At 47.8% G+C, this 15,429-nt stretch overlaps 4 protein-coding genes across 6 annotated transcripts; 1 reads left to right on the top strand and 3 right to left on the bottom strand.

Annotated features, from left to right (window-relative positions):
* Nucleotides 1–8: 8 nt before the first annotated feature.
* Nucleotides 9–2,986, bottom strand: LOC6551198 (heparan-alpha-glucosaminide N-acetyltransferase). The gene is made up of 6 exons (XM_001976894.3): nucleotides 2,463–2,986; nucleotides 2,218–2,357; nucleotides 1,765–1,886; nucleotides 1,505–1,679; nucleotides 739–1,400; nucleotides 9–676 (listed from the first exon to the last, which is right to left on the bottom strand). Exons 1-6 carry the CDS (start codon nucleotides 2,604–2,606, stop codon nucleotides 189–191), a joined length of 1,731 nt encoding a protein of 576 aa, XP_001976930.1. The 5' UTR covers nucleotides 2,607–2,986; the 3' UTR covers nucleotides 9–188.
* LOC6551197 (TBC domain-containing protein kinase-like protein) lies at nucleotides 2,941–6,671 on the top strand. The gene is made up of 6 exons (XM_001976893.3): nucleotides 2,941–3,643; nucleotides 3,896–5,272; nucleotides 5,340–5,546; nucleotides 5,641–5,912; nucleotides 5,970–6,266; nucleotides 6,329–6,671. Exons 1-6 carry the CDS (start codon nucleotides 3,442–3,444, stop codon nucleotides 6,431–6,433), a joined length of 2,460 nt encoding a protein of 819 aa, XP_001976929.1. The 5' UTR covers nucleotides 2,941–3,441; the 3' UTR covers nucleotides 6,434–6,671.
* Nucleotides 6,672–7,229: 558 nt separating this feature from the next.
* LOC6551068 (gastrula zinc finger protein XlCGF8.2DB) lies at nucleotides 7,230–12,847 on the bottom strand. Of its 3 annotated transcripts, none has more exons than XM_026982379.1 (7): nucleotides 12,706–12,847; nucleotides 12,089–12,434; nucleotides 10,693–11,031; nucleotides 9,036–9,168; nucleotides 8,792–8,976; nucleotides 8,094–8,673; nucleotides 7,230–8,025 (listed from the first exon to the last, which is right to left on the bottom strand). In XM_026982379.1, exons 2-7 carry the CDS (start codon nucleotides 12,125–12,127, stop codon nucleotides 7,733–7,735), a joined length of 1,569 nt encoding a protein of 522 aa, XP_026838180.1. In that variant the 5' UTR covers nucleotides 12,128–12,434; nucleotides 12,706–12,847; the 3' UTR covers nucleotides 7,230–7,732. The 3 variants fall into 3 exon arrangements, with proteins under 3 accessions (XP_026838180.1, XP_026838179.1, XP_015010986.1); XM_026982378.1 differs by having other exon boundaries at nucleotides 12,089–12,467; nucleotides 12,671–12,846; XM_015155500.2 differs by lacking the exons at nucleotides 10,693–11,031; nucleotides 12,089–12,434; nucleotides 12,706–12,847 and adding an exon at nucleotides 9,456–9,697.
* A 169-nt stretch (nucleotides 12,848–13,016) lies between these two features.
* LOC6551067 (glycine receptor subunit alphaZ1) lies at nucleotides 13,017–14,977 on the bottom strand. The gene is made up of 2 exons (XM_001976891.3): nucleotides 14,430–14,977; nucleotides 13,017–14,369 (listed from the first exon to the last, which is right to left on the bottom strand). The coding sequence occupies exons 1-2, from the start codon at nucleotides 14,854–14,856 to the stop codon at nucleotides 13,222–13,224; spliced, it is 1,575 nt and encodes a 524-aa protein (XP_001976927.1). The 5' UTR covers nucleotides 14,857–14,977; the 3' UTR covers nucleotides 13,017–13,221.
* Between the last annotated feature and the right edge of the window lie 452 nt (nucleotides 14,978–15,429).

The raw sequence follows: 15,429 nt of genomic DNA, 5'->3' as shown, positions 1-15,429 counted from the left end.
TGCCGCAGTGTCATTTCTTCGTCAGATTTGTAATCTTACTTTTATTGATATTGATTTGCGTTCGTGCAGCGAACAAAATTCGGAGTTGTGGCACAAATACTAAACATTTCTCATGGTCTTTGTGCTTCGGTAGCATAGTATCTAATTTATTTGGCAATTGAATTGTGCATATGGTTACTCTTGTCGCCCTACACGCTGTAGTAGAACTCCTGCGCATCCAGGTACAGTGCGATGCCCACCCAGACCAAGGTGTTCCACGTGGCCTCCAGCAGCAGCATGAAGTGCGTGTTCATCTCGCCGATCCGCCAGTGCCAGGGCAGCATTTTGTGCAGCACGGAGTGCCCCACATACATCACGATGGCGTTCATGCCGCATTCGGTGAAGGGATAGCCCGACCAGCTCCACGTCTCCCGCACGTCGATGATGTAGTACAGCAGCGAGAGGATCACCAGGGCCAAGCTGACGGTGACACAGACGAAGGACAGCGACCAGAGGTTCTTGTTCACGGGAATGGCGCCACCCTCACGCGAGAATCCGCACAGAGCACCGCCAATGAGGCCCAGCAGAATGGCGAGGAGCATCCAGCGACGCATCCTCGACTGCCAGTTGGGATGCACCAGCAGGGTTACGCCCGCAAAGGCGCCGAGTAGTGCCTGCACAACGCTTAGGATGCAGCCTGCAGTTGGTTTAATATTTGATTAATCTGGTCGCTTTCAAACCCTGCAGCAAGCAACTCACCGAATACACCCTCTGGATCGAATGCTGTGGAGTCGTAAACATACTTGGCCGTGGGATGCTGGTAGATGTGCGCATTGCCCAGCACCTGAAGGTCCGCGTAGCCCGCCGCACCACCAATGCAGTGCGGATGGGCATTGTAATCGTGTTTGCCGCCCGGTCCCAGATAGCCGCGGGGACAACCAGGCACGCGTAGGCCGAAGGTCAGGCCCAAATAGGTGGCCACCAGGGCCAGCAGCACTGCCAACTCCCCGCTGAACAGGCACACATCATGGACGGCACGCTGCCAGGATCTTTGCGGACTTATCGGCTCCCTGCGACAGCACAACGTATGCAGAACCCCAACTACCAGGTAAGCCACTCCAAATCGCTGCAGCACTCCCATGAAGCGCAGTTGCTCCAGATTCGGCCCACTCATCGAGTTGAGGCACAGGCCAATGACAAACAGCTTTATCGATCGCCACAATATGCGCAGACAAATCCTCGCCTTGCTGCTACCACGTGAAAGTTGCGATTTGACGGAGAGCGGTATGCACACGCCCATGATCCAGAGGAACGAGGGGAAGACCACGTCGGCCAAGTGCAGTCCGTTCCAGGCCGCATGCTCGATCCAGGCGTAACCGCCGCCACCACTGTTCACGAAGATCATCAGAACAATCGAAAGGCTGTGGGGTTGGGGGGAAAGCGCGTCAGTTAAGGAGTAGAGTACAGGGAATTGATATATATTGACTTGGAGATGAGTAATTTCCCATTCCCTAGCCCCAGTTACCCGCGGAAGGTGTCCAGGCTCCGGAGGCGCTTCCTCTGCGTGGCCTTGGTGGCGGCTTCTCCGATGCTGTCGGCGGCGGCGGTGGCCTCATCATAGCGATAGCAACGCCAGGCACAGCTCACTAGCTTAAGGGTGATTAACAGGGCGGCAACCAGCACGAAAACGGCAATGAAAGCTGCGGGGATTAATAGTATTAGCGATAAGTAATATGTATGTGATATGTATCTGGAGTGGCACTTGCGGATTAACGCAGCACTCACCGTAATTAATTGGTACGCCCGGCTTGTCCACGGCAAAGGCACAGGTGCCATTCGCTTGGAGGGTCAGGTTGTAGACGCCGAATTCCTGCAGATCGCTGCGACGCAGCCAACAGAGCGACGAGCTGCGGGGAAAACGATTCAAGTCACACTGGTCACTAAACTTGAAAAGAACAGGTGCAAGTGCATTGATAGGCAGTTGCGCCTAACTAACACATACATATGTATGCAAATCACAAGACGCACAGTGGCTATCGCCTGCAGCCAACTTAATAACAATAAACTATTCCCTTCAGGAATCTACATACAAGAATCTTTACTGTGCTGATAACCTGATTGGCCTGTGATAGAGCTGGCGTTCGACCTCAGTGAGTGACCACTGTACCTTGTGACCCCTAACATCTAATGCTGTGCTGCGCCATGCTACGCGAGTGCCCACTGTACAGTGATACTCACACATTGTCGTAGGCATAGTGACCCTGATCGTGTTCGAATATTTTGAAATTCAGCGAAAACGCCGAACTCAAACGTAACGGTTCAGCAACGCCGGCCGCGACGTCGGCAGCGGGCAGAGCTTTCACTTTGGTGTACGGACACTGCGAATTAAAAACGGCAAAGAATACAATTAAAATCGAATCAGTGGGCCAATTGAAAGGGAAACCGATTGCGCGATGTGATTATGTACACTGTAAGCTTATTACCGTGTAGCATTCATCGGACAGCGAGTACAGGTAGGTCTGGCTGCTGAACTCCGAGCGCAGGTACAAGTAAAATTCGTCAACGGATAGCGCGCGCATATCCAGATGGCGCCACTTCGGCTCCGTATATTCCACAAAAAGCGACATTTCTCGGTGGCTGTTAATTGGCTTGGTTCTCGTTCGTATTGCGCTTCTCACTCACAAAGTTGCAATGCAATTGCCAAATTGCATTCAACAGTTACACACACACACACACTTGCATTTCCATTTACACGCGACGAGCGACTAACTTGGACTAAACTGAATTTTGCAGCATGTGAAGAGCGTTTTTCGCATCGTATCGCCAGCAAATAACAAAACAATTTCGAGTGCGCAATAAAAACAAAATCAACAAAAGCAACAACACACGGAAGCAACAACAAGGCGGCAACCAAACAAACGATAGGCGATAACAAAGGATTGGTGTTGCAAAACGACCGAAGGAACCTTCCACGGTTCGCCCAGAGCTGCCAGATGTGGCGTTTTTAAACCATTATTAACTGTTTTTAGCTATAAACCCATAAATGGTATACAAAATATATACATTCAAGCATTGGCTTTTGTACTTAATAACCACTTTCACGTTAACACCTTGAAAAAATTCCAAAAAGGAATTCATCTGCAGCTCACAACAGCTGTTAAAAATTCTGGCAACGCCTGGCGGATAAGCGATATCAACTGTTGATCTTTTTGTGGAAAACATCTATAAACATTAGAGTTATAGATGGCGTATAGATACCACTTTAGCTGAGGGTCTGTAACGCTTAAAAACTTGAGCCTGCATCAACCAACAAATTGGGGGCGTTGCACTCGCAGAAGTCTGGCAACCTGAACAGCTGTTTTTGCATTTCGCTCGCCATAAAAAAAAACCGAAATTAAATTGTTGCTGATGCTGGCGTGAAATCCGGCGAAATTGCTGTGATTTGCAAATCGCATCGGGATCATGGCCACGCGGGAGCGCGAAAGGGAGTGCCGCCTGTGCGCGGTCACCTTTTTCGCGAAACTGCATCCCGGGGACGTCTGCGGCAGCAACGGACTGCCACTCACGCCCAACTCGATTGCGATCCTGGGGCGGGCCCAGAAACTCAAGGAACTTCAGGACGAGCACCTGTGCCAATACCTGGATGTGATCCGCGGCAAGCACGGTGAGTTGCCAGTTCCCAGAAAGCCACACATCCGGTCTAATCCGGCCAGAATCCGAAAACACCCACTATCACAACTCGTGCTCGCCTTGCAAGCAACCTACTTTCTAAAAAAAAAACTACTAAAACTCTACAAAACTGCCACTAACCTCCTACATGCTAAGATCACAGAATCATCTACGATTACACCCACTAATTCAACTGCGACGACTCACTTCTAACTGATAAATAAAAGCCGAAACCTTTTCCTTCCAGAGCGCACCATTGTGGTTTCGGAGTACCTGGGCTTGTCTCTGGAGGACTACGCGATGCGCCATCCGCCACTGGCCATTGCCCAGATCCTGAGGATCTTCTACCAGGTGGCGTGCGGCATCAATGTCCTGTGTCGACACCATCTGGTCGCGCACAACGTGGAGCCCAAGCACATTCTACTCTCCAGCGACGGCCAGCGGGTGAAGCTCTTCAACTACGGACTGCATCACATGACCAAGGGCGGAGCCTATGTACCCTTTCCAATTGGCAACATTCGCTACATGGCACCCGAACGACTGCTCGGCCTGAATGGCAATGTGAAGAGCGACGTCTGGTCGCTGGCCCTGGTGATGGTGGAGCTGATACTGCAGATCGAGCTGTGGCCCAAGCTAAAGCTCTCGAATGTGGTTAGAAAAATCCTGGCTTTTGGCAGGAGCAACGGGGTGCTGGAGAAGATTGCGCGGGAGCACCAGTGCCACGAGCGGTATGTGCAAATGGACCAGCGCCTGCGACAGCTGCTGGAGAGCTGTTTGAGTGTCCTGCCGAAAAGGAGGCCACTGCCATGGGAGCTCTTGGATCATCCCATTTTCGAGGAAGTCATCTTGGACTTGAAGAAGCAGAAGATGCAGCCTTTGAGCCCAGAAACCGAGCATTTACCACTGCTCTTGCGATGTCCATTGTCGCAAATCTACCACCTGTGGCAACTGGCCGGCGGAGATGTGCAGGCGGAGCTGAAGAAGGAGGGCCTCATCCGGAGTGAGGCGCCCATTTTGGGTCTGCCGCAAATCGTGCGCCTGAGCGGTGCCAGCGTTTGTCCCGGACGAAGTCAGGCGCAGCTGATGGACGATCGAGTGGTGCCGCTGCGCCTGAAGGCGCTGCTCCAGCGTCTGAGTGGCCTGCCAGCCGCAGTCTACTTTCCATTGCTCCACTCGCCGCGTTTTCCCGCCCACTTTGCCCGCGAACTGCAGGAACTGCCGCTGGTGATCCGCGAAAAGGATATCGAGTACCAGTTTCAGCGCGTGCGGCTGTTTACGCGCCTTATCCAGGGCTATCCGCATACGGCGGAGCAGCTGCAGCGCGAGGCAGCCGTGGATGTGCCGCCGCTACTCAGGGGTCCCATTTGGGCTGCCCTCCTGGAGGTCGTGCCCAATGGCAGTTACGCGAAGATCGACAAGTTTACGTCTACGAGCACGGATCGGCAGATCGAGGTTGACATACCGCGCTGCCATCAGTACGATGAGCTGCTCTCCTCGCCGGATGGCCACCGCAAGCTGAGGCGGCTGTTAAAGGCCTGGGTAACCGCCCATCCGCAATACGTCTACTGGCAGGGACTGGACTCACTGACGGCACCGTTTCTCTATCTCAACTTTAACAATGAAGGTGAGGCTGGGGTTTATCAGGTTGCCATTCACAATCGTAAATGTTGTAACGCTTTGCCTTCCCACAGAGTTGGCCTTCCTCAGCTTGTTCAAGTTCATTCCAAAGTATCTGCAGTGGTTCTTTCTCAAGGATAATTCGGCGGTGATCAAGGAGTACCTGAGCAAGTTCTCCCAGCTGACTGCCTTCCATGAACCGCTTCTCGCCCAGCATTTGGCCAGCATTAGCTTTATACCCGAGTTGTTTGCCATCCCCTGGTTTCTCACCATGTTCTCGCGTAAGTTGCTGCCTGCGCCATTGTTATTTTCCTATTTAATATCCACTCTCTCTCTTTCTCTATCTCTCTCTCTCTCTCTCTCTCTCTCTTGCAGATGTATTCCCGCTGCACAAGATCCTGCATTTGTGGGATAAACTCATGTTGGGCGACAGTTCGTATCCGCTGTTCATTGGCATTGCCATATTGCGCCAGCTGAGGAGCACGCTGCTCACCTCCGGTTTCAACGAGTGCATCCTGCTCTTCTCCGACTTGCCCGATATCGTGATGGATGGCTGCGTGCTGGAGTCCCAGAAGATGTACGAGGCCACTCCGAAGAGTATTACTCATCGCCAGCACGCGCTGCGCCTTCAGCCGCCACGGGCGTTGGTGAGTGTTGAGAAAAGGCATGCCATGACTTGAATTACAGGTCGTTCTACTCCCCAGGACATTGGCGTGGCGGATGTCGAGCTGAAGCACTTGCAACAGGAGCAGTGCCCCCGGATCAGCGCCAAAGATGTGCAATTCCTGCTGGACAACTCGCCTGCAGAGCTGATACTCGTCGATCTGCGCAGCGTGGTGGAGTTTGGACGTGTCCATGTGCCGCATAGCATCAATATTCCCTTCGCCACCGTCCAGTTGGGTGAACAGCGACTGGAGGCCTTGCAGGTTCCCCAATTGGAGGCGCAGCTCCGCGGCAAGATCGTGGTCTGCGTCAGCAACATCCATCAGCACTCCGTGGAGGTGGGGCATCCTCTGGCGCGAATAAAGCTTCTTGTTAACTAAAGTCGTCCCTTACATTGCAGTTCTCGCACTTTCTGGTGGCCTGTGGCGTTCAGCGCACCTGCATCCTCCACAAGGGATTCAACGTCCTGCACTCCATCGAGCCAAATATACTCATCTCGAATTGAGCTCCCGATTTGCTGATTGTTTCTCGTTGGCCTCATCGCTTCTGCTCGTCTAGCCTAAGCTCAATGTAAATTTATTATCTTTTTTAAATGGAATGTATTTTCAAATAAACTATATATGTATTGTATAAAACTGATCGCTTGAGACAATTACAAGCCGATTGGGCTTCTAATCGCTTTGGATTTCTAAAGTTCTAAATACAGGAACCCAAATACATAACTTCGCCCATTTAGAAGAAAACGTTCGCTTTAGCCTTAACTTGTTTCTTTACTTTATGTTGATTTTTTGTAATGGTTTATTAAAAAAAAAATAAAAACACTTAAGCTAACGCCTAACATAAATACATACCGAATTTAATCGAATTGTTTTTCACTTCTTGTTTTTGTTACTTTTCTCTATGCATAATTACTATCAATTGTAGGTAATTTGTATTTGCTTTCTGATTTTTCAACATTATATTTTCCTTTTCGCTGTGCATTTGCATTACAATAAAATTTTAATTCGATTTAAGTTACAGATTTCTCAACCCGATCTCATGTTTATATAATATAATGTATATATAGATGTGGGTGTTATGTGCATAATTATAAGTCAGTGTTTTTGTCTGTCCATCTGGTGCTGCTTTTTCTTTTTCGATGTCATGCATTGGTGCTATTTGTAAATCTTGTAAATTTATCCAGGGACATTTGGTTCTTCTATTGCTTTGGCTGGTAAATTCAAAACCGAAAGTGGGAGACAGACACCAAACTGAACCAGCAGCTTGCCGCCGACTCTAAAATCCGGATGTTCTGGAAGTCCGTTCGCCGATTTCAAAATAAGTGGGTTATATTGGTTATCCACTTTCTGATACCCAAAGAGTTGATGATATCAATAGTGGAGTCAAAAATGTTTGATAAGCAGGAAACAATGAACAATGGGAGACCGCTATAGTCGGTATGCCCATTACGCAGCTAGTGGCGTTCCTACGGACGGACAGACAGACGGACATGGCTCGTGATCCTGATCCACAATATAGGCTTGAAAACGCTTCCTTCTGCCTGTTCCATACCTTTTCACCAATCTTGTACACACTTTTGCCCCACGGGTAACGGGTATAACGAGTGCATGTCTCACCAACTTAAGAAACCCAAAACTATTTAGATCTGCAGACTCCAAAACATCCGCGCCATATCTATCATATTTTGCGTGTGTATGTGCTGAATGTGATGCTACTTTGGCTATGGCTATGCTAATAAGGGACTTTAGCAGCTGATCGTGTGGGGCTTAAGCTAAGAGAGACCTTCTTTCCATCCTTAACTAGCCTACTTAGTGGGTATGAAACGCGCCTTGACCGCCTGGCCCATTGGCAAGTGCAGCAGTTGCTGCTGCTGCGCCTGTTGCTGTTGCGCCGCCTGCTGCTGCTGCTGTTGTTGTGCCTGCTGCTGCGCCTGCTGCTGTGCCGCCTGCTGCTGCATGTGCTGGTTGATCTGCTGCTGGATGGACAGGCCACTGACATTGCTGATATGCTGGCTGTGTAGCGATTCGTTGATCTCAATCTTGATGGCCGTGGCGGCCAGCGTTGTCGTCTTGTTCTTGTTCTTCGGCGGACGTCCACCTGGATATGCAACGAAAGGCCAATTAGCTTTGTGAATAGTGGTGGACTAGTGGAAAGTGAGCACTTACGTTGCCCTGTCGTGTGCTGCAGGGACAACGGCTGGCCGATCATCGCCAGCGGCTGTTGCGACGTCTGCAGCGTGCCCGCCTTCTTGGATCGCTTCGGAGGCGGCAGCTCGTGGTGGGCGTGGTTGGTGAGCAGGTGCTTGGAGAGGTGCTGGCGCACCGCAAAAGACTCGGCACAATTGGCCACCGGACAGGAGAGGTAGCGACCCTCGACATGGCGCTGCACATGCTTCTTCAGCAGCGACTCCTGGTTGAAGCTGCTCGGGCAGATGTCGCACTTGAACTTGAACTCGTCGTGCATCTTGAGGTGCTGGTCGAGATGGGCCTGCTGCAGGAACTTCTCGTCGCACTTGTCGCACTCGTACGGAAAGGCCAGGCCGTGGGTCTTCATGTGCGTGTGCAGCTGCGACTGCAGCTTGAAGTTCTTCTCCGGACAGCGCGGACAGTAGTATCCGGTGACCCCGGCGTGCGCCTGCAGGTGCTGGTTCAGCGAGGTCACCTGCGTGAACTTCTTGTTGCACACGTTGCAGCAGTACTGCTGCACCTTGTGGTGCGACTTCATGTGGTTGTTCAGGTTCGTCACCTATAATGCGAGAACATTTCAAATTATAAACCATAGATCTTTTGCAATCTGCGAACACAGACTCTTCTAGACGCACTAGACGCCGGGATCATGACGCAATAGGTTGTCTGGAACTGACCTGGGCGAAACTGCGACCGCACTCCGGTTCATTGCAGACGAAGGGCCGTTCTCCGGTGTGCAGCCGGCGGTGATTGTTCAGATTGGTGATCTGAGTGAAGGTCTTGCCACAGTCCACGCAGTGGTATGGCCGATCGTTCGTGTGGATGCGTTCGTGGTTCCGCAAGTTGGCCGCCTGCGTGAAGCCTGCAAGTAGAAGAGAAGTCAAGTACCAGATGATATGTGCGAGGAGCATGTGAACTCACCTTTGTGGCAGTAGGTGCACACAAACTTACGCTCCGCGGAGTGATTTCGTATGTGCGTCATGAGCGAGGATTTGCGCGAGAAAGTTTTGTTGCATAGCGGGCAGGAGCCCTCCTCGTTGAATATCAGATCCACCTTGAAGTAGCAAATAGAGCATCAGTTGAAAGTGCATCTTGCTTTGGTTCCCCATTCATCAGAGAGTAACAAATTTGGTACACAGCAGGTATATCAAAAGGTTTTATATGTGCAGGCTTACATATATGGTAGATATGCCATAATACTTTAAAAACTCATAAAAAAAAAGAAAAAAAAGTCTTTTTTAGAACTATTCTTCTAAACTGTACACATATACATATAGATCTGGCGATTAAGTAGCCAAGTGGACATCGCTGTGCCACTATCGCCCTCCCACTCCCACTCACGCTCAACAAGCTGGCGGCCAAAAGAACGGATTGTAAATTCCCGTGCGAATTCAGTTTGTTTATTGCGGAATCACTTGAGTCACATATAATAATTTTCACAATTTGTATTTTTATTATTATTATTATATTTATTTTTCTGCGTGCCACGCACACCCACACACCAAAAGCGCCAACTGAAAATGAATTTTTTCCGCTTTACACAGCGCACAAAAACGCCGAGCTGCGTCGACTTCTACGCCGACGTCGACGTCGACAGAGCAGATATTAATGGAAAAAGAAGCACAAAATATATGTGTATATATACATATATATATAAATATAAAGGAAAACAAGAAAATGAGCAGTGCGAAATGTAGCAAGTGGAATAGAAAATGCTCTCACAGTCATCACCTTTTAAGCGGTTTGCAGTGCATATCTGTTTTTAATGTTTTAAAAGAACTTTCCAACACTACCTTCGTCAACTGTGCGTTGGTATTAAACTGTACCTAACTAAATCTATTGAAGTTAATACAAACAGTAGCAACGGCAGTAATATCTAAGTAGTATCTAAGCATTTTTGAAATAGAGTATTGCCCAGCCATCGTAACGCAATCTTACATTTATTTATACTTTTTTTTTTTGCAGTTCTCTGTTGCATGATGGAAAAAGAAAGGCAACAAGAACATGCAAAGAAACGGCGAAATAAGAAGCGAAGAAGAAAAGCAGCAGCTATGAATGTGCACTGTGTCCGTATGTATTTATGTATATGTATATGTACGCCTTTTGTGAGTGGGGGAGTAGTGAAATGTAAGAAAATGAAGAGAAAATAGCACAACAATAATAAACAAGTGCAGCAAGAGGAGCAGGAGTCGAACTCCCGTGGGAGTAAAGTCCTTTTCTAAACACGACTGAACGGGGTCTTCAAAAACGCAGTAATTAGGTTTAAATTTGTCATTATTTGAATCATTCATATTTTAATGGGTAATTGCATTGATTTGATTCCTACAATATAAAACACTCTGCGTGGGCTATTATAACCATAGGTTTCAAGACGTTCATATTCGATTTGCAAATGTGTAGCTACAACCTTGGGTTACTTTCTCAACTTTGTCTCCTCATTAAGCCCTTTGCAGAACTGTATTCACTGTTACTGCCTTGCCATGTCTCTCGCAACACTGCACATCTAATTTAACTCACGCACTATGCCCTTTGCAACACTGTCCCTACTTTGGCATCCCAATCCCGGAAAAGGACTTACGTCTTCGGAGTCGTCCTGCGACTGTAGGTTCTCGGAAGAACTGGATGATTGCATTTGCTGCTGCTGCTGTTGTTGCTGTTGCGAATTCTGATGCTGCTGCTGCTGCTGCTGCGGGTTCTGGTGCTGCTGCTGCTGCTGCTGCGCGATGGCGTCGCTGTCGCTGGAGGAGGCCGTCGACGAGGAGGTAGCCGCCGCTGCTGCGGAGGCGGCGACTGCGGCCGAGGCAGAGGCAGCGACGGCTGCAGCTGCCGCCGCCGACTGATGGAAGTTGGAATTATTTGTCAACTGCTCCGAGCAGCGGACGCACGTGGGTATGCTATAGCCGGGCACCTGGAACAACTGTGGGGCGGGAGAACAGGACACGGGGATTAGAGAAAGCTTCCAATTGGAAAAAACGTAATAATGTTCTTTATTTATTGTGGCAGCTCAATCTTATTCCATACTTCCCCTCCCTTCCCAACTAGCCCTTTCTCTTTTCCGCCAACTAGAAATAACAGCCAAGAAGATAAACACACACACACACGCACACATGGAGAATCAAAAAGAAAGAAAAGAAACTACAATAACAAAAGCACCAGCAGCTTCTTCTTGTTGTTGCTGTTTTCATTTCATGTTATTTTTTTTCTTCGGTACAACGTTTTGTTATTCTTTCGCTTTTTGTTTTGCTTTGCCGCCGCTCTGCCAGCAACGGTGTCAGAGGCGTCGCCCACAAAGAAAAGGGGTTCGTTTTTGGTCACTCCGTAACGTTATACTAGTAATTGTGTAAATAAAAAACTGAAAACCAAGCAAAGTCTGATCTGATTTTTTAATTCTATTAACCACTCAATTTTAACTTGTACACAAGATCACAGCTTAGATGCTCAATAGTAATCCCCCCTCGCAAAATCAACGCGCAGCCACTGCGGATTTGGCTGCCTTGGCGCAATTTCTGTCATTTTGTTTTATTATGTATTTCTTTTTGTGCGGTTCATGGGCAGCGGGAGGGGGGAAGAGGGGGCAGGGGCTTTTGGGGGAATAGGTTGAAAAGGAGTCAAAGTGAAAAGCGAGTGGCGAGCGTAAGCAAAATGTAAAAATAATATTTTTTCAAGTTGTCGGCTTGAACAACTTTTCGGGCTGAGTTGGCTAAAAATAAAAATTGTTCAGCAATAGTTTGGGGTCGCATGTGTGTGTGTATTTCTTATTCCTGTGTGTGTGTGTGCGGGAAAGGGGGGCAATGCGCGCGCTTTTCAAACCCCCCGCCGCCCCTGCGGCAAAAACCCGCCCGCACAATAACAGTAGCGCGAATTCAATTGTTTAAACTCCCCCAAAAAAGAAAAACAACGAAAAATCAATAGAAATAACAAAATGTATATACCTAAATCACATGTGTGTATATCTTTTTTTTTTGTTAACATACCGTTGCCGTTTGGAAGCACAATCTACAGATGGTGTCCATTATAACAGTAAATAAGGAAGAGGATGGGGAGCAGGAGAAGGATGATGCACTTTGTTGCTGTTTTTTGCCCCCTCTGTGGTCGTTGTTGTCGTTGTCCTTCTCCCTCGCAATTTACCGCTATCTTTACCGGTTAACATTCAGTGCCGTTTTTCTTTTTCGTTGATATTATTTTGTCCAATTTTTTTCTATTTTTTTTTCTTTTTCTTTTCCTTTTTACTATGAGTTTGTGAACACGATCCAAACGGTGTGTGATTGTATTTGAAACTAACTTCTTAGAGTTTGGATTGCCTTTGGATTTCGGTGATCGCTGTATGGCATATTATGATGGCAAAAACAAAAACTAAGTAAATGATATATAAATTTGATTAATACGATATTTTCGTGGTACACACACACACGCGCGTTGTTTATGTTTGCCTTGCACTTGCACACAAGCAAATATGCGGCGCTGTTGTTGTTGCTGCTGCGAAGTTCTGCTTCTTTTTTCCGCTTAATTCCTTTGCCCTTTTTTTGGCGTAGTTACACGTGAAAAAAAAAACAAACCAGCGCGTTCGAATGCGTTTTTTTTTGTATTTTACAATTCACGACGAAGTTTTTGTCCGTCGTCTTTTTTTCCCTTTTTTTGGGGCCCGATGTTATTGTTGCGCTGTATGCGTGTGCCGTGTGTATGTGTGGGGGAAAAAACGAATACGATAGGAATTCGCAGCAGTATAGTCGTGCTGCTCTAACGCACAGGTTGGCTTGGCGGGTGCTCCTCAGCTGGCCTATCGATATGTATATCGATTCCGGTAATCGAAAACGAGACCGGTAATGGAATCGTTTTTGAAAACATTTTTTATATTTCTGTCACTGCGAAAGTTTTATCTCACGCATAAAAATATAACATTTCGGCAGTCATGAAATCATGAGCTTTATTTTACAACAGAATAAATATAAAATCATTTTTCAGAACTAAGTGGCAAACAAACATAAATACAATAATTAGCCATACTATGTGCTACACGATGGGTACAAATAATAAACACTTTAAATTGAATACCGTTCACAATATTAAATCTACTTTGTAATCTTATAATAAAATTAAGTGGACCTTTTTAAATACAGTAGACAAATGTCCAGAAAAACAGGTTAAAGACGAGAAATGACAGCGGAAAAACGAATCTGGCTCGGCTATCAATCCACATGGCGATTTCCTGGGGCGTTAGCGTGGTCCAGCCACTTAGATCGATCTCCTCCTGGTGTCCCGCGCTGTCAGTTCGGTTATTATTGGTCAAAGTTTGGCTGCTGCTGGCAGTACTTATGGCTCCAGAGGAGTGAGCTGCACCCACGGATCCAAAGGCACTCTCTACAAAGTTAACATCCATCTTCTGGACACCTCGGCTGGTCCTCTGCTGATCCATAACTTGGCCCTCCTTAATCGTGGTGATGGGCAGATTGACGGTTAGGTAATTATTGAAACCACCACCGCCCAGGGAGCCGGTGTCCGCTGCCTTTTGCAGAGCCGTGCCCGAAAACGATCTGGATCTGGCGTGACTGCGGCGTCTGAGAAGATTCGGCGATAGAGTTGACTTCAGGATGTGTTTGCTGTTCAGTTTCTTGACGGGCACACTCTTCTTTCGACGCCAAATCGTGTTGACAAAGGCGAACTCCACCATGCTGCCAAATATGAAGATGGTGCAGCCCAGGAACCACACCTCCGACACCTTGATGTAGCTAACCTTTGGCAGGGTCTTTCCCTGTGCCGAGGCCAATGTTATGAATGTCAGCAAGGTGCTGGTGCCCAGTGTAATTCGTGGCGGCGCCTGATCCGCCTGCAGCCAGAACGATACCCAGGATATGGCCACAATCAACATAGAGGGCAGAAAGTAGTCCATCAGGTAGAAGCCGACCACTCGCGTCAGGTGAACGGTGAAGCTGAGGGAGCTGTAGTTGCCGGCAAAGGCTCCGTGCCGCAGGTCACTCAAATCGGCATTGATCACCGTCTCATTCGACCAGGAACGCTGCAGCACAAACTCGGTGAGATGCAGTGCACCATCGTAGGTTATCGGACGCTTCTGCTCCCAGTGGAGCACCAGTTCCGATGTATTGTACATCCAACTCTCCAGAACCGTCGAGCAGTGCTGCTCGTCGAATGGGAACTTCTTGAGGTTGAGCCAGCAATAGAGTGTCGCCTTGATGCGATTCGAAACAATCACGGTGCCATCGGGCGAAATCGAGGTGAGGATGTCCTTCTCCGTGAGACCTGCAAATTAGTTGGAAACAAGTAATTCATACAGTATTTCATACACTCACCCATACTCACCCAAAATACTGGAGTCGCGCTCATTGGCCAGGAATATGTGTGGCATCCAAAGGGAGTTCCTCAGGTGCTCCTCGCCCAAAATCGGTTGCCTTCGCTTGGGACTCACGTTGCGAAAGTTGAGACGCGGATCGAGGTAGCGCATTTGAAGGAGCGCATAGATCTTAAACTGCAGATCGTGTGCCTCCAGGTTCTGCATGAAGTAGATGTAGGCTCGCATATAGACGTCCACCGGCAGCCTCTGGCCAGTTTCTGAATAAGTTATGGGTCGTTCCAGGCGATCGTACCGGCAGCCATGGGTTAAGCGGTCCAGCAGCTGTGTTTGCGACAAGTTATCCCCGTCGTCCAGTGTGGGGCAATCCTCGTCGAGCGCAGAGGCGCCGGCGTAGAGGCAGTTGAGCAGTATTGATATTATGAGCGACCAGTCCATTATATTAAACTATTATAAACTTAAAAATAAAGCCACGCCAATAAAATCCTAACGGGTTTTTCAATATGGCGGAACAGTGCTGTCAGTGTAAGCCCTGCTAACTTAGCAGACATGTTACACTACACTCAAAATACAGGTTTATGCTTAAGCAAACAAATTTATAAAATGAACATAAGCAAATGATCATATAAAAATATATAAGCAATCCACACTTAATAGGCAATAACTTATATATGTTCAAAGTGAATTAATAATAATAGCATTTTTTGCGCCTAACAGCACAAGCAAAAGTGGCAGCACCAAACGCCATGTTAGCACTCTGCTACGCCGTACAGCTGCTGATGCGCAGTAGTTAGGGGGTGCGCCAAATTTGAAAAACCTCACCAGTCAAACACGAAACTCCTTAACGTCTTTACTTAAGTTTTTATTGATTTTATTTCACTGCTGCACTTGTCATAAATATACAATCGGGTATATTTCAACATTTACAAAGTTACGCAAGTTTTGTTTGGTTTTTGTTTTCGTAGTTTTCTCTTGTAGTTTAAACATTTATTTAAAGTTATGAATTCGAAT

Source organism: Drosophila erecta, unplaced genomic scaffold (genome assembly GCF_003286155.1).
Source record: "Drosophila erecta strain 14021-0224.00,06,07 unplaced genomic scaffold, DereRS2 tig00000126-arrow-pilon, whole genome shotgun sequence".
Lineage (NCBI taxonomy): Eukaryota > Metazoa > Arthropoda > Insecta > Diptera > Drosophilidae > Drosophila > Drosophila erecta.
Note: the sequence above shows the minus strand (reverse complement) of the source record. Positions and strands in the feature narration are given on the sequence as shown.

Bases quoted from the DNA above. Each gene is read 5' to 3' on its own strand.
- LOC6551197 (XM_001976893.3), top strand. From the start codon at position 3,442: ATGGCCACGCGGGAGCGCGAAAGGGAGTGCCGCCTGTGCGCGGTCACC. The intron at 3,644-3,895 runs GTGAGTTGCCAG...TTTTCCTTCCAG, and splicing joins TGTGATCCGCGGCAAGCACG to AGCGCACCATTGTGGTTTCG. The intron at 5,547-5,640 runs GTAAGTTGCTGC...TCTCTCTTGCAG, and splicing joins GTTTCTCACCATGTTCTCGC to ATGTATTCCCGCTGCACAAG.
- LOC6551198 (XM_001976894.3), bottom strand. From the start codon at position 2,606: ATGTCGCTTTTTGTGGAATATACGGAGCCGAAGTGGCGCCATCTGGAT. The intron at 2,358-2,462 runs GTAATAAGCTTA...TTTAATTCGCAG, and splicing joins TGTCCGATGAATGCTACACG to TGTCCGTACACCAAAGTGAA. The intron at 1,401-1,504 runs GTAACTGGGGCT...CCAACCCCACAG, and splicing joins AGCCTGGACACCTTCCGCGG to CCTTTCGATTGTTCTGATGA.
- LOC6551067 (XM_001976891.3), bottom strand. From the start codon at position 14,856: ATGGACTGGTCGCTCATAATATCAATACTGCTCAACTGCCTCTACGCC. The intron at 14,370-14,429 runs GTGAGTATGGGT...ACTAATTTGCAG, and splicing joins GCGCGACTCCAGTATTTTGG to GTCTCACGGAGAAGGACATC.
- LOC6551068 (XM_026982379.1), bottom strand. From the start codon at position 12,127: ATGGACACCATCTGTAGATTGTGCTTCCAAACGGCAACG. The intron at 8,674-8,791 runs GTCAGTTCCAGA...CTCGCATTATAG, and splicing joins GCGGTCGCAGTTTCGCCCAG to GTGACGAACCTGAACAACCA. The intron at 8,026-8,093 runs GTAAGTGCTCAC...TTGCATATCCAG, and splicing joins GCAGCACACGACAGGGCAAC to GTGGACGTCCGCCGAAGAAC.